At 38.1% G+C, this 24,613-nt stretch overlaps 1 protein-coding gene across 1 annotated transcript; it reads right to left on the reverse strand.

Moving 5' to 3' along the window:
* Positions 1-2,746: 2,746 nt before the first annotated feature.
* Positions 2,747-24,254, reverse strand: LOC128363346 (alpha-1,3-mannosyl-glycoprotein 4-beta-N-acetylglucosaminyltransferase B-like). The gene is made up of 15 exons (XM_053324314.1): positions 24,115-24,254; positions 20,239-20,412; positions 18,471-18,608; positions 17,941-18,074; positions 16,459-16,505; positions 14,358-14,471; positions 14,062-14,137; positions 13,483-13,597; positions 13,233-13,363; positions 12,792-12,899; positions 11,093-11,286; positions 8,864-8,942; positions 6,273-6,345; positions 5,084-5,196; positions 2,747-2,903 (listed from the first exon to the last, which is right to left on the reverse strand). The coding sequence occupies exons 1-15, from the start codon at positions 24,200-24,202 to the stop codon at positions 2,886-2,888; spliced, it is 1,602 nt and encodes a 533-aa protein (XP_053180289.1). The 5' UTR covers positions 24,203-24,254; the 3' UTR covers positions 2,747-2,885.
* Between the last annotated feature and the right edge of the window lie 359 nt (positions 24,255-24,613).

A 24,613-nucleotide genomic window follows, 5' to 3' on the forward strand; every position in this document is an offset into this window, starting at 1 on the left:
TGACATGACTTGGAAACCTATCTAATCATTACTATGGAAATATTTTTTATTTGAATGTCAATGTGCAGATTGTGTTGAGATTTTATCAAAGGCGTGTTTGTCAGATGTTCATTGGCTCACACAGACATTTGAAACAGGAGATGTTGGACTTCCTCTTAAGACCCTGCCCACCCCCTCACCTGTTTCCCTCCATCCCTCCCTCCTCCCGCACTGAAGAAAAAACTCCGAACCAACCAACCCAGTTCAGATTTTTATAGAGTTCAAGCTTTTATGTTAAACTTCACTTTGCTCCAGCTCTAGTTTGGTCGCAAGTTCCAGCAAACACAATTTTAAGTGTTTGCTGGTGGTAAGCCGGTCAGGGATCTTGAATTGGGCTGCTCCAAATTGGGGAGAAAAAGTGAGAAAAGAAAAATCCCTTTTCCTTTTGTTATTTATTACATATTTCTGCCATTGCCATGGGTACAGTAGGTTTTAGACTTTGTATTTTTGTGTTACTGCTTACAAGCTCTCTGTAGAGAGCCAGGTCTAAATTGCTCATTGTTCCTACTTTGTTGCTGCTTTTTGAGTTACACTTTTTAACAGTGACCGTCACTGTTAGCGTTTAAACCCACGACCATCATGTCTTTTTTTATTTAGAAATGAGTCTTGGTTATGTGGCAAAGTCCAGTTTTCAGTGATGCTTACTGTATTTTATGTGTAAATGTTAAAGAAGCATTATTATGAAATCTGAAATATCTTCAACCCTGTTGCATTTGTACATTGTTTACATATTGTTTTATGTTGCTATTTGAAAATGAATTTGGTTTAATAAAAGTGATGATCCTTTTTGATGAAATGTTTGTCTTTTTCATATTCCACATGCTCTCAGGGTCACTAAGGGTGCTCGCAAGGACAAGTGACCCCCACTGCTTTGTATTCAGCATTTATCACTGCTGGTATATACTGTATGTACAGGCGGTGACACATGAAAGGGAAAAAAGCTGAATAATTGAATGCAGATGGCACTTAATGCTGGTTTTACTTTCATTTGTCACCCATGTATATGTTTGTATGGTAGATCAAACTTGTGTGTAGTCTGTGTTTTCAAAGATTCCACTTTGACCACATTTATGCTGAACTCCTGTGCAGGATCTGGTTTCCCATGAACATCATAACACCAGCATGTTTGTTGCTTTGGGGGTTTAATGGGCTGAGACAATCCAAGTGTTAGGATGTTTGGGGAAACTAGGTGTAACATACAGGCTGTAGGCACAGCAGTGATGTGTATCCTCCTTTTTCCAGTAGTCTTGGTTAGATCCTGAATAAAGAGCAGATACCAGAATTGGGAATCCAGCAGGTTTTACATTGGTAGAGTAGTTTCTGACACACGGTCTAATGCTTTATGAATAATTCTGTTTGGATCACGCCAAATTCTGGTTTCTGCTCTGTTGTCTGTGAGGGAAGTACCCTAGTGTTTGGTAGCACAGTAGAGACTACACCAAGATTCAACAAATTAAGCCCTTATGTTCAAAATATTGATAATGCATGACTTTGCCTCCCAATACTTGGGATGGGTACTTTTTTGAAAAAAAGAAAAAAAACTACACATATGGGATTTAAAGGTAATTTGACACTAAATGTGCCTAGTAAGTTAATGGGTAACATGTCAGATTGGTATAACCCTTTAAAAAGGAAACCAGCCATTGTTACTACTGTTAAGTATGTTGTACATGTTTGTTTAGATTATCTCATGATCTGAATGTTGTTTTAAAAAGGAAGAATAACTTTTTGGTCAGTATAGCAGCTTCAGTTGATAATAATGGTTCTGTGTTGCGGCCATGCTGCGATAGAACAGTATCACCACAGCTGTGTTTTTTGGTCTCAACATCTAGGTCAGTTTTCCAATTGAATTACAACCATTCAATTAATAATTTGCACATGCAATTTAATTTACTGTGTATTAATTCCAGTTTGTAAATTAAAATTAAATTAAAATGTTTCTTCGTGAAAAAGTCTATTTTTTGCCCTCCATACATTTAGGATTGACAAGATATAATACAGTGCTCATGTAACATGTGCAACCCACTGATGTGCTTTTGATGTTTTTTTGCGCAATGAGGTTTTTAGAAGATCATTTTTGGCTTTAGTAGTTTTTGTGGGATTTATCAACTATAAGAACAATACAGAATATTGACAGCTTTACACACTAATAGTACATTTAAACTCATCTGATGTTTGTGGATAAAACTTGACAGTATTATCCAGTGTTTGGGTCTAAACAGAATGAAAGCTGATATTTAAAACCAGTCTGTTTGATTTTGTACTGAAAATGATAAGATGTTATCTATTACATGTTACAACATAGCAACACATCTGTACTATAAACATGACATTTCTATTATTTATGCTGTGGGGAACCTTTCACACTCCCGTAAATGCAAGGAGATAAAAGCAAACCCAAAGAAAGCAGCAATCCAATACCAAAAGCACAAGATACTTCTTTTTTTTATTATTTGTTACAACAAAATAAAATGTAATAAATTACTCAGTGAGTACCTCTGTTTTAAACAAACTCTTTGATCAGTGGAGTGTCTTTAAGCAGCTACTCTGAGCCAGCAATGTAGCTGTCAATTCACAACGAAAGATTAATTCCCTTCCAAATAATAACTCAACATTTATAATATTGCTGTTTGAACTGAATGTGCGTCACTCCAGTCTGTATCAAAAACTAAAATCTAAACGAAGTTCCACAGTAATAGTCGGTTTAGGCACTTCTTGTAAACCTTGTTAGAAAAAAAAAGAAAGAAAAAAGTCCTTGTAGTGGTCATCTTTGTCCAGCAGGAGGTGCAGTTTGTTCAGGGGAAGGTGTGTGGACAGCTGCGTGTGTTTCTTCTTCTCTGTGGTCTTCAAACTTTAATGTGTATCTGACAGATAGGAACAAGAGTTAGTGTTAAGCAAACCGTAGCTGCTGTAAGACCACACACACACACACACACACACACACACACACGCGCAGACGTGTTTGTTGATGACAACGGTGTCAGTTGGCACGGTTCAGTTTTCAACCACGTTTAACCCTTAACCCTTCTCTACAGCTACTTTTCAACACAAAGATAATCTTACATGAACTACTTTCAACATTAATCACAAATGTAACTGTAGGCAGACAAGTGTTTCCTTCTTTAACTATTAAGACAGAATGGAATAAAGCATAAAAAAGGACAAACTGATTTGCTTTATCTCAACAGTCAACTTATTCTGGCTAAGTAGATTGACATAGTACCTTGTTTTGCACACCAGCTATACAATGACACATACAAGCTGTGGTGACTTGAGCAGACTTGTGTTGCAAGAAAACAAAAACCATGCAGACCAACCACACAGTCAACAGCAGATACTAATAATCACCTATTGTTCTCATGGCTTGGGGCGGCTGAAAGCAAATAGCTTGGATGTCTTTGCCAACAGCTACCCTTACTTATTGACCTTTATTAGAGTAAGGTGAGAAGATTGATATCAACCTCATGTTTGCGTGTTTAGTACTGAGCTGGATTCAGTATATGATCATGAATGCTGGTCATAAACGCTGGAAGCAGAGGCAAAGGATTAATAATCAACCTATTAACAACTCTAAAGCTCACATAAGAAAAAACACCTATTATCCAGTTAGTTTAATAAGTACAAACAGAAATGTAATCGTTTGTGGTTTTGGACTTATTGGCCTCTCTTGATGAACAACAGTTTATCCGTCCACCCAGAACTTCTCTCCAGTGTCAGTGACAGAGAGAGAACAGCTTTATTAAATAATAATGCCCTAAGAACTAATGGAAAGTCAAATACACAGAAATAATTTCTTATTCCACTTCCTGTACCAACAATAAAAACCATCTGTGGCCAACTGGATGACAGACAGACAAAAGACAATGTTCTAACATATTTGCTCTTTATTTTATTTAATATATATTAAGAACAAATGCTGGTAATGCTGGTAATATCTGTGACTCCAATTTTAAAATTAATTTAACAGCATGAATCTTAGACAACGCTTCAGTGACCTTGTCTGAACCCTTTTCTCATCTTTGTCAACTATTAAAACATAAAATAAGAACAAAAGCTGATGTTCCCGTTTACCTCCTTGTTCTCCTTTAACTTGTTCCTTCTCTACACTATACAGTTTACATTATCTTTTCACAGAAAACACTCTGTTACAATCACCACAGACTAAAACAGAGCTGATATACGTACATTGAGATCCACTTCAGTATTGGACATATCAACGTACAGACTTTGAGACCTGCAGCATTAAAATAAGACCTGGCTTGACCGTCAGAACCAACTGGACCCATGATGACCTCTAACCCACACTACCACAGATTGGGTCGGTGAGCTCATGTTTTGGTGTCTGTTCACACACACTTTGATACCAAACCTGGCAAACCTGTGTGGTCACTGCACCCAGCTGCTGTTGGCCAATAACTAGTTCCAGCATATAACTCTCATTAAAACCACACATTTATTATTGTAACAAATTGTAACTCATTAACAAATGAGATACAATTTTATTGATTGGTAAGCTTCAGAAAGAGCAAGGCTTTTTTTTTTTAGCCCTTTAGATCATCTTAGAACAACAAGCTTCTACCACCCTGCTGTCTGAAGGCTTGACACATGTAACTTCATCCATCAGTCTGTAGAACAGGTTTCCCACCCCTAGCCTGAACCCTTCTGACTGCACACAGACAAAAGGAGCACAGCGAGTGAGAATTAATCCAGTATAAGCTGTTTGATTTAATGTGTGGCCATAGAGAACAGAGCACAAATAAGTTCTACCCACCCTGGAGAGGAAAAACCTAAAATCTGCTGTGTGGTGCGATGGACTACCTGATCTGAGCTATAATGACAACCAAAGCTCAAAAACCTCCATAAAAATGACACACCTGAACACGCTGCTAATGATAGAGAACACATGTAAGAGTAAAAACACAACAGCTGTCGTTATATTGAGCAAGCAAGTACACACATCCACATCCACACACACACACACACACACACACACACACACACACACACACACACACTCTCTCTCTGTCTCTCTCTCAGGACAGACCTCACTCAGAAGAGCCCAGACGTCAGAATCGGATTGAAAAACCAGCCGTAGTGCTGAGATCGGCTGCAGCGCTTCTCCAATTTTACCCTGAGCTAGTCCGTTCTCAAACGCACCTGAAACACACAGCATGGTAGACCTCATGTCACATGTATAATGGGTAAAAAGAGAACAAACAAAAAAGACAAAATATACACTCTTTATGCAACACTCTTTTAATTTATCTGTTCCCCATCTACATGTTTAAATTTGTCCAAAAAAAATCTATTTTTTCAGTCAGGAATATAAAACATAAACAACACAGATTTGTTTAAATTCATCATGCAGCTAGCTTGGCTAACAAATTAACTTTTTATCCGGATGGTAACATCTTACTTTTAAGTCCGATAGAGTAAAACACAGCTGTAATAATTTAAAATATGTCTTCATACTAATTAGAATTGTTGACAACACATTATTAAATACTTAAATATGTCTTTTGCTTAAAAAATACTTTATAGTGTTACAAACATTTATTGAATATTAATTCACTGCTTATACATGCTTAATAGGGGCACTTTGCATTTTGACTTTCACTTTCAAGTTTATCATGAACTATATTAACTTCATTATTATATTAGTATGTTTCTGTAGTGATATCTCTTCATTGGTTGTGACTCGGCAGCTTGTGATTATATTTATTATAGTAAAAGCTTTTGCTACAGAAGCTTTCAGTAGCAGGTTTTAGATAAGCTTAAAACCCAAATACCTGTGATGGGAAACTCCCCAGTAGAAGGAATGGGAGTGTCATCATTTTGGGATGACTAACACATTTAACATTTACCTTCTAGCATTTCAACTATGAAATGTTTTCATTATTGCACAAAATATATCAGTTTGTGTAGGTGGGACTGGAATGAGTGGAACGTTCTTTATGACCTGAGTGGATCTCTGACAGCGTTAGTTGTGTTATCTCTTAACAAATAGAGCTGTCAATGTCAACACTTTGTCTTCATGTCCTCTTTGTGGAATGTAAACAAACACACCTCCACACACACATTTCAGGCACTCCTCCAAATTTCTATGATTGCCTCATTAAATAATTTCAGTGTGTGTGTGTGTGTGTGTGTGTGTTGCTGACATGTACAGGTGTGTCACCCACAGTGATTCATTAGTATATTTCATTTCATTTCATATTATTTCATGTGTTTACCGATAACGATGAAGCCATTGTCAGCTGTATGTTGAGGAGATGAGCTAGCAGCTATTTTGTCTTGCAGTGATACCTTTAAAGAAGAAAACACAGCAATTATCAGTCAGACAGAACAACAACCACAAGCTAACGTTCTGATTTCAACATGAAGTCTGTGATCTGATTGTGGTTATATAATGTAACCACATCACTGACTTCACATTTCCCTGGAAACACATGCTCAGTATGCTGACTTAGCTGACCGTTAATCAGCAGGAAGTAACGTGCCAGTGAGAGGTAAAAGAAATACTGAAATTCCCATTTGATAGACTGGAATTTGAAAGTATCCATCTGAAAGTATTGGACCAACCCTTTTTAAATCAACAGAAGTTTAGTGAGGTGTAGCTGATTAAATGTAATCCCTGGGGTGCACCAAACTCTGCTCTGGTTGCTCTGGTTACTCTGGCTTTCATCAAGCTGGTTTGTCTATTGGCCAAAAATAGTTTAACTGCTGTTCAAAGAGCAAAAACCTACAAAGTGTTACATTTTCTCTTTGCTAGCTCAGAAATGTGAGAGACTTACAACTGGAGGGTGAACTGTAGTCCAAATACCAGTTTAACATTAAATCTGTACTAAAATGTTTCTTAGCAGTTTTTTGGCTACGTAGAGGAAGGGGAGGGGCCACTTTTCAAACAGGAAATGGCGGCTGAGGACGTTTTAACTACGGTGAACATCGCAGCATTATACAAATGTAAATCATACATGTGTTTTTTGCACTAAGCACCATTATACTGTTGTCACATATAAGCCAACACAGGGGGAATACAGAGTTGGCTGTTCCACATTTAGTCATTTCATCTGCTGGAAACATGAAAATATTGATTCGACAATCGCTGGCAGTTAGACACTTATGTCTGTGGTGTTTCTGGTTTAAATCTGACAAGAACTCTGGATGAAAAACTAAAGACTTATTATTATTTGATACACATTACATAGTTAAGGTATTTTAAAACAACAACACCTGTACCAATACTTGCTTTCAAAACCTGTTCAGGAGTGGCAGACTCAATCCAACAAACAGACTTTATTTGTATAGCACTTTTCATACACAAAGTAATTTACTTAATGTCAACTGCAAAACATTCCAACCCACACACACACACACACACTAAATGACTAATAAAGACTGATTGAATGACAGCTGCATGATACTGTACAGCAGCATGTGCTTTATAGCCTCTCTGTGACCTTGTAGCCATCAAACCTTTGAGGTTGAGCTCAGTTAAGATTTTTTTTTATAACACTGTTCACACAGTACAATGTTTTATAAATAATCATTTATTAATATCATTAATCTTAGGTTCAAAGACCACTTATACTGATGGAATATTGACTGACTTCATTGAAGCACAAGCACAATCAACCATAGAACTGACTATGACCTGGCTGCTTTGTGTTTCATAATAAAGCAATCATGTAGAACAAAGTATCTCACCTAACCTGTGTCACCTGTATCACTGTGCATTCTGATCTAACTTCTCCATGGATCAAAACATCATTAACGCTTTCATGCTTCAGTTGCTCGTTTCACCACCAGAGGCCTCAGGAAGTGTCAAGGGCTGGATATCAAACCTTATCAGTATTTTGGTAGGTAGTTCCCTCTGCACACATTTCTCTGCACACCTGAGCAGTGACTAGTACGGAAATGCCAATCCAAAAATGTATTTCTAACCACTGATTAGATATAGTATATATTGATCACGTCTCATCATGTCTTTAATTGACTGTGTATGTCAATGAGTGAGTGAATGACTGAGAGATTTAATTTGCAATTAATCGTGAGTTAACTCATACGATTAAATATTTTAATCGATTGACAGCCCTACTTTTTACCATTTTTTTAAAGAGTGGTAATGCTGCCCCTGATATGTCTGATGAAGGTCTGAGAGACTGAAGCGTTGCAGTGAGCGAGAAGAGGTAACAATCACCTGATAACTACTCTCTTGAGGCTGTCCATGGTTTTGACACCTTCATCACAGCAGATGTAAAACACTGAATGAATAAACTTATTTTGAACGTACTTTATCTAGTTTTTCTTGACTGTCATGTTGAAAGTGCCTCTTTAGTCTTTAGTCTCTTGGTTTTTCACCTGCAATGTGAAGCCAGTGGACCTGGACTCTTGCGTAACTGTTTCCCTCTTATCTTCCCCACGGCGATCCATGTCTGTCTAACTTTACTCAAAAGTCACTCACGGCAGTGTGAAAGAGGTGTCAATTGACTCACACACACGCACAGTTCTAAGTGACTTTTGGGGACACTGCACCAGCATTTACCATATGGGGACATGATTTTTGTCCCCAGTTGGACAAGCTGTTTCCAATCAAAGTTTCAAATGTGTCCCCAAAAGTAGCCTATCACACACACAGAGACACACACAGACACACACAGACACACACAGACACACACAGACACACACAGCAGGACTGGAGTGATAACAGATACTGTTGTTTGTTGTGGTGGGTGTTCCCTGTTCCGTTGCAACTCTTTCCTGAGGCATCAACACCTGACTAATACAACAAAAGAACACACACACACACACACACGTTACTCACTTTGCCGGGCAGCACTTCCACTGTGGTGTTGTAGAATTTATCTCCACTGGTCTCTATGTTTCCACTGCGAAACAGGTACCTGCAGTAAGAAAGGGCAGCACATGTATTATGAAATTGCAGTTTTATATATGTAATATACTGTATATATTCCTTCAAAAATTCCTGTGAGAGTGGTATATTATCACTTAACACCTATATTACTCTTGTACATCTACTCTTACAATTATTTTACTATGTACTTATTTTACACAATGATCACTATCACTTCAATAAAGTTTATGTCATGACCATGCAAATATTTACCTAAAAAGACGCGCCGACCAGGAAATCATTTCAAACTCATAAAAACTCATAAAGAATGACGTCCAGTGCATCGAGATAAGCTACTCAGGAAATGAAAGTGTAATAACATAAAACTATAACATTAGTGCACTCCCCCCTCCCCATACATACACATACACACACCTTAGAACTTGATGTTTCAACACTGAACCAGAGAGAGACACAGTATGAGCCTCATAAAAACATATAATAGGATATGTTTTTGAAGCTACAGCAGAAACTAGGACAGGAAGCCACAGTCTGTAGCTTCTAGGAACTCACTTTTGTGGTACTGTCAACGAGGAGTGACTAACAAACCACCACCAGCTCCTACAACGCTGGCATTTAAAAACAAACAAACCAAGGTCGACTGGAGCTGTTTTCATATAAACAGACGAATATATATGAGCTCAAAGGATTATATATGACATTAAGTGACATTTGCAGCCTCAAATAAACACACAAAGTAAGTAGGTTAAAAGTCTTCACTGGAGCAGACGTTTTTTTTAAATTGACATTAGCGTTGTAGTTTGGATAGCTAGGCTGTACGTAGTTTAAAGAAGGTGCAGCTGATTCAACATTTAATGAAAACCTGGAAGGAGGAAAGAGAAACAGACAGAGGCAGCCCAGGTGTCAGGTGATAGACAACATGAACGCATTCAAAGCAGGAAAACTATAAGTAACCCTAACACTAGTCCTGTCCTGGTAAATACTCTGACTCATAATTAGATCAATTCACATTCATAACTTCCTCTTCTGTCATTCATACATGGTTGATTAATGCTTTGATTTATGAATGGAAAAAAGACATTTACTATCACTATATTAGAGTCCAGGTGAACATTTTATAGAATATGAATAACATGTTTAAATGCTGATTTTTGTATTTTGTACTTTGTACATTTGCATATATACTAATGTGTATAAACTGCACCAAAAAAAGAAAAAAAGATTACTTTAACTCTACATTATTTTCACGTTAGGAAAAGTGCAGCTAAAAGACGTGTGTATGTGGTGTTTCTACTACTCATTTGTAAAAACGGGTCAAATTTGATCCCTTTGATATCAGTATGTAAGTGTTAAAGGTACAGTCTGTTCTCTAATTGTACACTAAAGGGCATCCCCACTAACAAAAGTCAAAGAACAAGATTGAAACCTTGTAGAAAAGGATTTACAGATCAGAAGGAATACAGATCCTAACACTACACAACAACTCTATGTTGTATAGGGGAGATGCCAGCAGAAAAATGTAATCTCTAAATATTTCAATGCTATTATAATATTTCACTATTTTCCCTTCTGTGACAAAAAGCATGTTTGGAGACCATGTGTTATACAAAGTGTGTCGGGTTGACTATAATGTTGGGCATGATGGGGGAAAAGGATGCTAACAGACATGCTAGGTTGTTTAAAAGGAAAGGTGCCAAAGAAAGCACAAAGTGCAATAAAGGCACCTGATGATGAGATGATTACAGCTATGTAAATGTCAGTATTACCAGTATTTATGTCTGTACTTTGCAAATATTGGTATGAGGATATTTGCATTGTGGTTGCTGTACTGTCTCTACACAAATAGAGGTGGTTTCACAGCTGCATGCTGCTTCAGCTGATGAGGATAAAAAGGCAGCTTCTGCTCAAAATAAAGTCCAGAAATGCTGCAGCTGTGCAGGACTTCAAATATGAATTCTGTCCTCTCATGGATTTCTTTCTTTTTTCTTTTTTTTCTTTTTCCTCATGAGTTTCTCAGTAAACTGCAATGTAAAATATGTGTCATTCCACCCTCATTGTTATACCTTTCAAAATAAAAAAGATCTAAAAACGTACCAAAAGACCTTTTTTCCTTTTTCTAATCTACGACTTTCTTTTTTCTAATTGTTTTCGCTTATTAAAATCATTCTTCAGACTCACTCAGACACATGTATTGGCTGGGTGAAGTTGAACAGGATGTAGTCCCCCTTGACAGGTGTTAACGCCCACAGGAAGTCTTGTCCTCCGTAGGCTCGTTCCAGACTGTGATGCTGGTAATGTTTCAGGCTGCTGCTCAGCTTTGCTGCTGGGTTACTGTGGGCCCGGTACAGAGTCTGCTTCCCAAAGTCCTTATCCTGGACACACACACACACACACACACACACACACACACACACACACACACACACACACACACACACACACAATACAATAGCATTAGACCATGTATACATTTCTTTACCTGTTGTCATGACTCATTGTGATATCTTTCATTCCTCCTGGTCATTTTGCTTCTCTCTCTTTACATTCATCATTTACATCTTAACTTCAACATTTTAATCAAGCTTTTTTACATTCTGACTTGCCAAACCACACCAACTGCTTTGCATGTGTGTACCTTGTAATTATTCAGTTTACTTCATGCTTTGATGCCAGCATTACCAAACATGTAATGACAGACACATCGGTTATCTATTTGGCATCACATCACATCACATTACCTGTTAATTGAAATATTTCCACACCCTTTTTTTATCCACCCATGTGACTATCAGTGTTTCCTGTGTGGTTATGTAACAGCTATTTACTGTCAATTTACATATCACTTATTTAAAGTACAAGTGCACCCATTGTCACATTTTGATAGTACAGTATATGAGGGTTAGGGTTCTGTATAACTATGACCTCAAATGTGATTAGATGTCCATCCCAGTCCTAAAACTAGATAAAAAGACATCAGTTAAACAAAATCTTACACTTGTGTATTTATTTAGGAAAATGATCCAATATTACATACATGTGTGAGGCAAAAGTTCAGTTCAGTCCAGTTTTATTGTCATTCATACATGTAAAAACATGAAGGAAGAAAGGAATTTGTTACTCAGATCCAGCAGCGTACAAAATAAATAACATTAAAAATAGACCCTAATATGAATATTTAAATAAAATAAAAACCTATAATAAAGTATGTGAACCCCTAGGAATATCAATCCATTGAGAAATTAGAGTCGGGTGTTTTGGAATAGCTGAGTCAAAGTTCTGACCTTAGTTCTACACAAACACTGTGGAAGGACCTGAAGCAGGCAGTTCACACCAAGAAGCCCACCAACATCTGTTCTGTCAAGAGGAATGTAGGTGGCATCTCGGCTGCTGAACTGCTAAATGCACTAACTCAAATTCACTGTGACTCCACTACCACAGACGGGTTGTAGCTGCTTTGGTAGTGGGCCAAATGATATATCGCATTAAATCTAAGAACGCTCGATTGGCTGTGAGCAAGTCCATACAAATAATCATATTTTCTAGCCCCGAGTGCAAAAAGGATCGACTGCAGGTATCGTTTGACAGGAGATGTTTCAATACCACTTGGTATCGATTTATTTCGGTCAATACCTCAAAAAGGTATCGAGTACTGATACCCTGCCCTAATAGTGATGCAGAAAGAGAGAAAATTGTAAAGTGTTCACAACCTTTAAAGCAGTACTGTGTACGTAGAACACAAGAATAGTTCATATGAATGATCAAATTGATGTGGAAACCAGACTCCACAGCTTTAAATGACTCTAAGTGTCATTTCAGATTATCGTGCGGTTATATTTACACAGGTGTTCAACACATCTATAAAGACACTAAAACTCACCTTCAGATGTTGTAGCTTCCCAGACAGAGAGGAGTGCAGGCCTACATGCTGGAAGAGGGAAGGCTTGTACCTCTGCTTGAGCTTTGCCTTCTGTTCATTACAATCTTTCTGCATGAGACAATAACAGCAGCACAATCAAGCGGTATATTATGATTGAGGAACTGTTTGCTGATGATCTAAAATGTGACAATGTAGAGTCTTTAAAACATTTTTTTTGCTCCAACAATGTGTTGTCAAGTCTGTGTTGTTGTGTTTGTATTATGCTTATGACCATTTTTTTTGTGTGTGTAGTTTCCAAACTGGTTCTCAGCATTGGTGAATGAAACCTGTTGACACTTGCATTGTTTCTTGATGTGTGCAAGTTGGATGTGAGTTTGATGGACTGATGCTGAGATATGGGAACAAAATGATCAAAAACACCTCTTGGCACAACTCACTCACCAGATCTTTCTCAGGGTTGCATACTTTCACCCATAAAATGTGGTCCAACAGCCAGTCGATGGGTTTGTCTCTGTGGAACATCAGGAAGAACTCGGCGATCATCGGGAGATCACGGGTTCGAAACATCTTGCCTACAGGCACATATGCATATTAATGTCATTACACTAAAAAACTAATATGAAGGATTGTACATCTACTAAATGCTTTATTTCTTCTTTCCACAGAGTAACACACACATATACAACCACACCTATAAACCCAAGCTGAGAGAACTCCAGGAAGAGCCATTGTTTGGATGCTTCCTGGTAGGCGTAGGTCTTCATGGCATTGTAGTAGTCTTCCCTTGCAACAACATCATCCTCTAACTAGAAAACACAAAAGCAGATTAAAGGTTTAAAAAGGTTTAAGACAAAGAGGTTGATAGCTGGAAGTGCAGGTTTTTTCATTTTTTTTTTCTAGGAACCATTGATGGAGATGGAGAACTAGCTTTGGTCAAAGACTGTAGATCAAATACATTCATATCAAGTGTTAGGGGTAAACTAGTACTTTTGATGTAACAAGTACAAGTAAGGCAGACACTTACTGTAGCTACGTGCTATGGATATATCACTGCATGTGTGTATATGGCAGCTTGGTGAGGAAATATTCATATTAGTTTGAGTTTGTGGGAGGAAATATATATATATATATATATATATATACACACATACATATACACACACACACACACAGATTATGGGACAGACTTCACAATAAGACTTTTGACTGTCCACATAGACATTTGCCCCCTCAAAATATCAATAGTCACAGTCTGACCTTTGACCCATACCTGAACATAGAAGGTGCCCTTGTCCTGAGCGTAGAGCATGAGGAAACTGAAGTCCAGGTTCTGCTTGGTTCTCCATCTGAGAACAGAAGACGAAATGGTAAATGGTTTCCTGTCTTTTTTATTTCTTGGTATACACAATTAGATGAATGTAAATGATCCATGTGGATAGACTAAGCAGCAACCGATACATGGATGTAGCAAAGAAAACTATGGCTGTAAAAGAAAGTAAAGCAGGATAAATCAAACTTAATGCAACAAGCGGTTCAAGAAGATAGTAAGTGAATTTGTATATCTACTTGACTCTGTCCTTGGTGTCTCCAAACGTCTCTACGAGGCTGGAGAAGTCAGGGTAGTAATACTGTGAGGGAGAGACCACCTCCAACAGCCCAGACTGCGACTCCTTGGGAAAGCTACAAAGACACGGCAAGAAAACTCAGTCCTAAAAATGTACTTGCACCTACATTTTAAGAACATATTTGTTGTTGCAAGTGGTTCTTGCATGAGGTCTGATGTTATTAGCAGGTGAGGTTAATGTAACACAGAGGATATATTCCAAAAGGATGTGAAAGTAGCATCAAGCACAGGAACACTAAGGATTTTCTAGGCAAAATCCAGCATTGTACTGCATGTAGTGTACAACACATTATAGATTACAGGTTATACAAAGGAAGGAACTTGCTACATATAAGTCTAAAAATGCAGTGTTGAGCTTGTAACAGGCTATTAAAGAGCTTGTAAAAGTAAAACATAACCTCACAGCCTGAAACTCGCTTTGTTACTCAAGTTCCAGCTGCTGCTGTTAACGTACAATCTGTAACTGATGTCTTACATGGATAAGGACAAACATGTAAGCCACCAGGATTCTGAACACCCTGTGGATCCTGTCCCATTGCCCCTCCTCCAACACCACTGAATTGAACAAACTAACACACACACAGAACAAGTGTGTACAACATTTCTTTGAATGTGTCAAACAAATGTTCAGTAAATATATTTCCAATGAGGATATTCACATGACATTTTCAACAGACTTTGGTGTCAACTGAAGAAATCCACACATATAAAGACATTTAGTAGTAAAGTAAAGTCCATACATAAAGTTATGTGTAATAAAGTGGAATGAAACAGGGAAAAAGTATTGAACACTAAGAAAAATCAGCACACCAAGGTAAAGAAAGGCAAGGAACCAGCTGAAATCCATAGTTAGAAATTAATTCTCCATCCTATCTGTGCAATGAATATAAACTGGGTTATAAAAAGACTGTTTGTTACCAAGGTGTCACACAAGATCATAATGTCTGTCATTGGTTAAAGCAAAGAGCTCTCGCAATACTGTCACAACCTGATTCAGTGGAACTGGTTTTAGAAGGATTTCAAAACTTCTGAATGTTCCAGTAAGGACTGTTGGGGCAACACTTGTGGAAGGAACTAGAGGTCAGACTTCACAAGAGGGCCCCCTGTAATCTTCTACATTTAAAGACAATCTGTTTAAAAGAATAAGCCAGAATCACACCTGAGCATCACAGTGTTGAGTCTTGAAGCTGTAGTTACAAAAAAAGGTTTCTCCACTAAGCAGTTAGAAGTTATTAAATACATTTCAGCTAATGTGTTCAATATGTTTTTCCCTGTTTCAATCCACTTTATTACACATAACTTTATTTCTGGACTTTATTTTGTCTTCTTTATATGTGTGGATTTCTAGAGTCAATACCAAAGTCTGGTGAAATTCTCATTGGGAATATATTTCCTGAAAAGAAATATTGCATTCAGTGCTTATTTCCCCCACTGTAAATGCACATTTACTCAAGTTTTATCTACAGTTTTCTCTGCTGGTTTTTATTAAATCTAAATTTTAGGGTTAATATCTGCACCTGTTTCATTCTATTTTAGCTTACTCTAATGTCTAATTTGACACTTTTGTGTTTAAATGTTGTTTTTATTTTGCATGTGTTGCTTGAATATTCTATCCTGAAGCATTTTAGGTTTTATGTAAAGCACTTTGAATTGTCTTAAAGTTGAAATGTGCTATTCTAATATATTTGACTTGCCTTACACGTGATATCACCTCTTTAGTCTACAGTATTGCTACAAGTGAAACCTAACACAGGGTGAGAAGGGGAAACAAGGTGAATCTGTGACGTCTAAATTAGCAAAGTGCCCTTCTAAAATTTCAGCATTGCTTCACAAAGCTTTTGCACTGAACAATACAAGCAAAATTAACTCATTTATCCACATAGGCTATTTTTCAGCTTGACTGATTTCTCAGAAAACCCTTTCTGTTAGAAAGACTCAAACGTGGACGCAAGAAGCTGAATGCAGTCAGTAACTGCACGCAACAGATGAAATGAAACCAAAGTAAACAATGACTGTGATATAACAGTAAAAGTGCTCACTCACTTCTTCCTGATTGTCTCTGCTATGCTGTCCACATACTCTGAGTCCGCCTGACATGACAGGGAGAGAAAAGAAGGACAATGTAAGTAATGTTACCATTCCTTTTGCAACAATGCAATCTGGAGGTTTTATAAGGTGAGACAGCTTCATTGTTCTCATTCCTTCAAGGCCAGACCTCATATAACCAGTTTCACTTCATCTCTCTAAGCCAGGAACCTCTGTTTGTGTATGTATGTCCTTTGTGTATCTCTTGAACAGTTCATCCCATTGGCTCTATACTTGGCAGGTGCATTGCTTGGGGAAGGGGGAAGTGCAGTGTGAAATTTGGTGCGATTTGCACACGATACGTTTTATATGAATAAACTTTGAATACACCAGCAATCCGAGCTTCAGGGCTCTGCTGACTGAAACGCGCTTTAAAGAGAGTAAGGGTAGGCAGCAAAAACAACAGCTTTTAATCAAAAATAGACACTCTGACGCTCTGAAAACGTGGTGTCAGAAGCACTTGTAAGCAAGTATACGGAATGCTTTCAGGTACACAGTCGAGTGTAGGTCACCCGAGTTCTGCGGCTGCAAGCACACAATAATTGTAGTCAAGCATGTAAAAAAGAACAAATACTTTCATGTGCATTTCAAAATCAGCTTGTCTCAAATGTTTTGAGCTTGTGAAGATGGTGAAGCCACATAACAGGCAAAGCACAAATCTTTGGAGCAGACACATCCAATCTGAACTGAAGACACCGAACACAGAAACGATCTAACAACCCAATATGATGGATCCATTTTTAAAAATTTTTTAAATACATTTTACTTGAAATGAGAAAAAAATATTTATATCATCATATTATTCCTGTCATGTTATTGGTTCACAGCAAGCGACATTAGCCTCACAAACATATAAAACACACTAGAGCCCGACCGATATTGGCCTATATATCCATATCAGCAAATATGTCCGATATGTGCTGATGTTTTTCCCTTTTTTGCTCATGCTAGACTGAGTTGCTTGTGACTGCACGAGAAGGTTATGGGATGTCTGCTGCATATTATATTATAATGATCATATCATCAGGTGTCTGAGCGTTTATGTCTGTCTATATTCATATTCTGTGTTCAGGGTATGACTGTGTGGCAGTGCAGAACTGGGGCAGGTCAAAGCTATATGGACACAGGTGCAACTGGGTGTCATATGGGTGGAACAGGAGATTGGACTGTTGTTGCTGCTTGCTCGCAGTCAATACTGGCAGCAGTGACATCAGAGAACTATATTACCAGCCACCATATAATCATCCTCATGGTTTGTTTACACTGTACACTCAGAGTTCTTCATTAAATGAGAGCCTCCACCAACAGAGAATACTGACTGGACAATACTCACTGAAGCACGTAAAAAATAAAAATAAAAATTGCAATACCATCGTGTGTGTGTGTGTGTGTGTGTTTGTTTATGTGTATAAGTGTTGGGGTGGGGAGTGTTGTGGTAACCTCAGCAACGAAGACAATGATGAGGAGATCTTGGCGTTGTGAGAAAGTCAGGCTGAAGAGCAGAGAGCTGAGTGTGCTGACCAGGTAGCTCTGCTTCTCACGCTTCACTGTGGGAATGCCCAGCACCATGGACACTGAAGGAGGGGACACACACACACGTTAGTTTTGCTTTTTTAAATTTAGTCTTAATATTAATTCTAATATTAGTCATACACAGCACTGCCTCTGTAAGTGTGCATGTAAACACAGTGTGAGAGGGACAGAAATGACTCTACAGATGATGCATCACTCTGGATTCTGCTATATTTCTCTTCTGAATGTTAACAACAGAGAAAAGGGAAGCGAAGAAGCAGGAAGGGAGGGGTGAATCTGTTTGGGTGTTTACTTCAAATGCCAACAATCTCTCTCTCCAGAATGACTGACTAAAAAATTAAATCAACAAAGCCAAAACACTAAGACTCGTAAAAGGCGTTAAACAGTTGTGGATGTGTGTGTGGATGTGTGTGTGGATGTGTGTGAATGCACCGTACCTCCGCGGCGTCCCTGTCCAACGACTACGTTGGGCTTGAGGCTGTCTGGATGTTGTCTGAGGTGAGGCATATAGATGTAAATGTTGGGCAGGAGGAACATCTGTTGGCCTGAATCACCCATCGGCTGCCTCGTTGTTTCTATGAACAGGAGAGGGAGGCGGGATCAGGTCAATGCAAAATTTGCACTCAACTTTATCACAGGACTACATTTATGTAAACCTCAAGATTAAATGTATCGTGAAACTCATTAAACAAATTAAATGTAAAAAAAACCCAAGGCTGGATTACCTACTAGAAAACTGCCCAACTCCCAATCTTCAGTTTCAATGTATGTCAGCTGATTTTGTTACTTTTGTTAATTGGTTTGTTATTTTTGTAGTTTCTTAGAGAATTTGATCCACTTAAGTACAAATTCACTAAAGTGGGTCCTGCATTATTTGCTAAAGTTGATCTTAATCTTCATTAGGGTTGCAAAATTCCGGGAATTTTCAAACTTGGAAACTTTCCATGGGAATTAACGGGAATTAACGGGAATTTACTAAACTGAAGGTATGTTCTTATTAGGGAACTTAAATATAGTTGTGTAAAATAATATTTTAGCATAATCCTGACTAAAACAACCAGATATCATGCAGTACAGTTGAATATCTATGCTATCACATGCTCACATAGCACACTGTTTACTGCAGGGCTACTGAGACCACGCCCCCTACATGCACTGTGCATACTGAGACCACGCCCCCTACATGCACTGTGCATACTGAGACCACGCCCCCTACATGCACTGTGCATACTGAGACCACGCCCCCTACATGCACTGTGCATGCCTCCATCACATGCACAGATCCCGTCAGGTATGTGTAGCTTCACAGACACATTGTTGTATTTTTTCAGAGTTGTGTGTGAAACCATTAAGAATAATAACATTTAGTTGTTTTTTTAATATTAAATTATAAATAATTGTATAATTTAATATAACTTCAACAGCTCAGGGACATCAAGAGACATTGTGCACCTTTTTTCATCGTCAACTTAAAATAATGTTTTTTAATGAAGGGGTGGACTTTTTTATCCAATTAATCAATCAAATGATGATACCTTTCCACTGAAATAACCCTCAGTTGCCATAAATTCCAATTTAATTCCCATAATTCCCATAATTCCCATGGAAAGTTTCCAATTTAGAATATTTCCAAAATTCCCCAGCTTAACTTCCCATGGAAATTTACCGGAAACTTTCCGGAAATATACCGGAAATTTTCCACCCCTTTGCAACCTTAATCTTCATTAATAATAATAATCATTAACTCCATCACTAACATTGATCATGACATTTTAATTGATGGTTTAGTAAGTGTCATCATCAATTCACATAACTTTTTTGACACCAAATGTTGACCCTGTCAAGTGACATTTAAGCCACATTTAAGGAACATAACTAGACACGTTTTTAGGGTATCATGTAAATATTCTTGTCAGAACTTTTCTTTCTCCCAGAGATGCAGAGCAGCTTGTGCAGGCTTTTATTACAGTAAGCTTTACTACAGAGACTCACCGTTCACAGGTCTCCCCAAAACCAAGCTCAAAGCGCAAGTTTGTGTTTAATCAACCTGACCAAAAAGCTTGCCTAAGGGCCACATAACAGGTTAACCCAGCCATGCCTGTGAAGTACTAACAGAGGGTTTGAGTGGGTGAATAATTAACACCCTACTGTGGTTAAAAGCAATTGACGTTAGGGACATCTGCTGTTGGATTTTTTGCAACCTACCTTTAGTTATGGAGATGGTGTTGTTTCTGGTGAGCTGGGTGATGTTGGAAGCTCTGGATATGTTCTTCAGCTGCTCCAGGATTCTGCTGAGATCTGTGCTGATCATCTCCCCCAACTTCTCAGCCACCAACAGACGCTCGTACAAATTCTGCATGTCTGAATGTACTGTTGTCTCTGGATACGAGAAGACAAGGACAGAGAGAGAATGCGATTGATCTCCCGTTCACTTTGAATATCATGCCGGGGGATCCACCAAAGAAGTATCTCTTGATGCTTTTTTAGTTGAAGTTACAAAAATATGTAAAATACCCATTTTATCTTTCCCAAAACATAGTGAGTAGAGAGTAGAGAAAAGATGCAAATCCTTTTTGACATTTGACACACTGGCATTACAGCTGCTGCCATTACTTGCATACAAATTGACACTTGATAGTCCACACAGTTGAACTATCTTCAGTGCAGCTTCTACTGGAATTTTAATTGAATTAATCTGTTATTCTTCAAATGACAGTTTGACTACTTTCAGTGGTTACATACCATTATAATTGTCATCAGCTGGCATTTAAACTGCGTACACCTCTTACTCTTCAGGAACATATTTATATCTGCCTACCTCAACTGACAGCAGTAAAGTCTCTGATTTAAATATCATTTCTAAGCTTTAGGTTCCTATAAATGTCCACCTTCCCATCTGATCATTTAACTGCCTTCAGGATTACATCTATATATAAAACTTCATCTGCTGCAAGAGCCTACTTGGGGTCAACAAGCAATTTTACTTTCAACAATAAAATGCAACTGTCAGCACTGTCCTCAGATATATGTATGTAAATGTAGTCTTTTCTAGTTCAGTCAGGGTGCTGATTGGCTCCAACACCAATCACATGCATACAAATCTTTCTGTTGAGGCAACATGTTTTTGCCCATTTTTGAGGAAAGCATATAATGCTTATTTAGGTCAAGTGAGACTCTCACAGTTCAAACAAGAAAGGTCCCAATAAAACAAAACTCAAGGCCTTGTCCAGCTGCTGATGTTATTACTCAACAACATCTCATTTTGTTTACAAGGTGGGCTTCCTGCATGAAGAGTAATATGAGGCTCCAGCTGGGTTTGTAGGGTGAAGCTGGTCTGGTTTTTTGTTGTTTTTTTTTTAAAAAGGCACCTGCACCTGCACCACCTGGTTTGTGGTCACCTTGCCATGTTTGCAGGGTGCATTTATGCCTCAGTGGGAAACGTTTTTCTGTCTTTCTTTTTAATGTGGCCCATTTCTCTCTCTGCATGTGTGTGTGTGTGTGTGTGTGTGTGTGTGTGTGTGTGTGTGTGTGTGTGTGTGTGTGTGTGTCTGGGCTGCAGAGGTGTGATTTGACAGTGCTGGTTTCCTGCTTATTGTGATTCTTCGTTATCAGCTAGGCTTTCTCTTTCTAACTTAATGGTTGGGTTGTTTTAAATGTTTATTTCCATCAATTTGGACTGTGGGTTAGATGTGGTAAAACTTTAACGGCTCCAGCTCAGCAGAGGGAATCAATTTAAGGTTTATTTTACATTTATATGGAACAAATGAGACTGTCTTATGATGCAGTGGGTTTTTTTTTAATTGAGGGAAGTTTGGTGTGTTTATTACCTTTTTGAAATAAATGCATTGAAATGAGCAATATTTGATAAACCATGTTCATCACGTGGACTCAGATCATTTAAAAGGGACTATACAACCCAAAACACACACACACACACACACACACACAGTAATACAGAATTGTAAACCAACCAAAACTATCATGCTCGTCAATAATTAGAATGAGGTGTGTTAGAGTGAGGAGATACCTCACGCATGCAGGACAGTAGCTCTACAGAAGCAGGGTGGGAGACCACTGGCATAGACCTACCCTTTATTTATTTATTAATCTGCCTTTTATTTTGTATTTTAAACTGTTTTACTACTTGGACTATTCTTTTCCTTTTTATAACTCACGTTTTATGTCTGTTTTACTTCTTTACTTTTACTCTCTTGTTCCTAACATCACTTTCTTTTATTCTTTCCTTTTATATATATTGGTAATATTTTTATTTTTATTCAACTTTTATTAGCTATTTATCTATATCGTATGTTTGATAATTTGTTTGTTTGTTTGTTATGAATATGTAAATCACTTTGTGTCGCATCATGATGTATAAAAAGTGCTCTAGGCCTACATATAAAGTGTGATTGATTGATTGATTGATTGATTGATTGATTGAGAGTACTGTGTGTAAAGCAGGTTTGAGCCTCACTCAGTGCATAGATAATACACAGAAAGGTCTGTCACAGATATGAACGTCCATAAATCATGTCTTCCCCCCCTCATCCCTGCAGTCTGTTCTGAGCAAACTGCTTTGTCACTGCTGATTGTGACAGGTGTGATTTGTGTGACAATAATTAATACGCAGGCCTTTGTAATGTGTGTATCATGCCGGTTCATTCAGTATTAGAACTACAGCTGGTGTGATGAGACTATGGGAACAAGCTGAGTGTGGTGGATGTTCCTGAGTTCATTTTTACATTGATATGTTTTTAAGTACAATAGTACAACAATATTTACCCTCTTTGTGTCTCTAATACTTGCTGACAATGTTTGACTTCACATTGAAAACTGTCAATGGAAAAGACAAATAAATCATATCATAAAGATCAAACGAGAAGCATTCACGCTTGACTCTTTTTCCAACGGACAGAAGTCTAGTTTAAATACAAAATGAAAATAACATCCGACCTTACTCAAGACATCATCTTGAAATGCCTTGAGAAAGGTCAAAGAACAAAAGAGTCCATTTGTGTGTGTGAGAGAGATTCTTTTCATTTCCTACTTGAAGATAACTGCTGAGCTTACACCCAGCAGCAGAGCCTGAGGTTTCAGAGAGTTCCTTTTGTTTGCTGCTCTCATAAAAGTGTAGTTTAAACACAGAGGAATGTGCACATTTTAACACACCAGTGGGTCAGATATAGTATAGAATAGCTTTGAAGCTGAAGGGTACCATTTATTTGCAACATGCAAATACACAGGCGCTGGTATTATGATGCAAAAACAAATATAATCAGCTGATCAGCCCATTGTGTGTGTGTGTGTGTGTGTGTGTGTGTGTGTGTGTGTGTGTGTGTGTGTGTGTGTATGTGGGGGGTTTTTGGGCGGGGGGCCACACAATACCTGCAATACTGGAAATACCTGTAATTCTCACATGAGCTTCTCAGAAGTCGCAACACCACTAATAAAAGATAAGAAGTGAGACGTCCAATGAAGTGAAACTATTCAGCGCTCAGATGAATGTTTTGCTCAACAGTTGTTTCTCATGGAAACATTTGCCTTAAAGGAACGTTCAAACAAAACCAGCACATGATCGCCTATCAGCTTTCTGGTTTTCCCTTTCTTCTAAGATCTATGCAGTATGTGGTAAATGTTAACATATGAATAGAATTTATAACTTTTGTACTTCAAAGTTTGGATCACCACTACATTTTCAGTTCAAACAGGAAACTGCTGAATGACAGCTTTTAAGAATGTGCTTTTACTCTGATTCATTAAATAATAACCACTAGCCTACAATAAGTACAGAAGTTACATTTCACTCAGCTGTCAGGTATTCTGTCTCTCAATGCTAATCAATCTTCATATTGTGAGAGTAATTATAAATTATAATGTGATGATTATATCGTGAATATAATATCGTGAATTGGTTAAAAACAGGTTGAATCGAAGTCATTGAATCGTTCACACCGGAACCAAATCTCAACGTCTTTCAAGGTGTTTTCATACACTTTTTGCAGTGTGGGGAAGATTTGCTCCACACTTAAATGAAGTTACTTTGCAGCAGGTGAAAAGTGAGGTGAGGTAGTGACAGCTTACCTTCATGGCTGGGAGACTTAATCCAGGTAACCGACAGGAAACACAGCAAGGCCAACAGACATCCAAACCTGTAGGTGCACAACCTCATCTCATTTCTCACTCACAGTCAGTTCCTTTCTGTGTGCCGGCTTTACTCCCGCGTGCCCCGCCAGCAGCAGGTGGATGTGAGTGGAGCAGGTAAGTGAAGGTAATGGTATAGGCTAACAGAGGTGACGCCGCCTTACGTCACTTAAAAAAAACACACACACACTCACACACAAACACATGTACACCGACACAAGCGCGAAACATACGTGCTTGAACGTTACTGTGTCCAGTCATTGTGGGCTCATGACTCACGACAGATTATTTCAATGCAAACAGCGACACCTGCTGGTTGAATAAGAGACGACTGAACGTGTCCGTATCCGACACATTTTTTGGAGTTTTAAAATGAAAATATGACTAAAAGATGTGTTCTGGTCATGTCTTGTGTGGTAAGTTAGCCACACGTTGTGTG

Source organism: Scomber japonicus, chromosome 8, assembly GCF_027409825.1.
Source record: "Scomber japonicus isolate fScoJap1 chromosome 8, fScoJap1.pri, whole genome shotgun sequence".
Classification (NCBI taxonomy): Eukaryota; Metazoa; Chordata; class Actinopteri; order Scombriformes; family Scombridae; genus Scomber; species Scomber japonicus.

Coding starts and splice junctions, on each gene's coding strand:
- LOC128363346 (XM_053324314.1), bottom strand. CDS start 24,202: ATGAGGTTGTGCACCTACAGGTTTGGATGTCTGTTGGCCTTGCTGTGT. Junction 13,364..13,482: donor CTCTCAGCTTGGGTTTATAG/GTGTGGTTGTAT, acceptor ATGTGCCTGTAG/GCAAGATGTTTCGAACCCGT. Junction 12,900..13,232: donor GCAACCCTGAGAAAGATCTG/GTGAGTGAGTTG, acceptor TGTCTCATGCAG/AAAGATTGTAATGAACAGAA.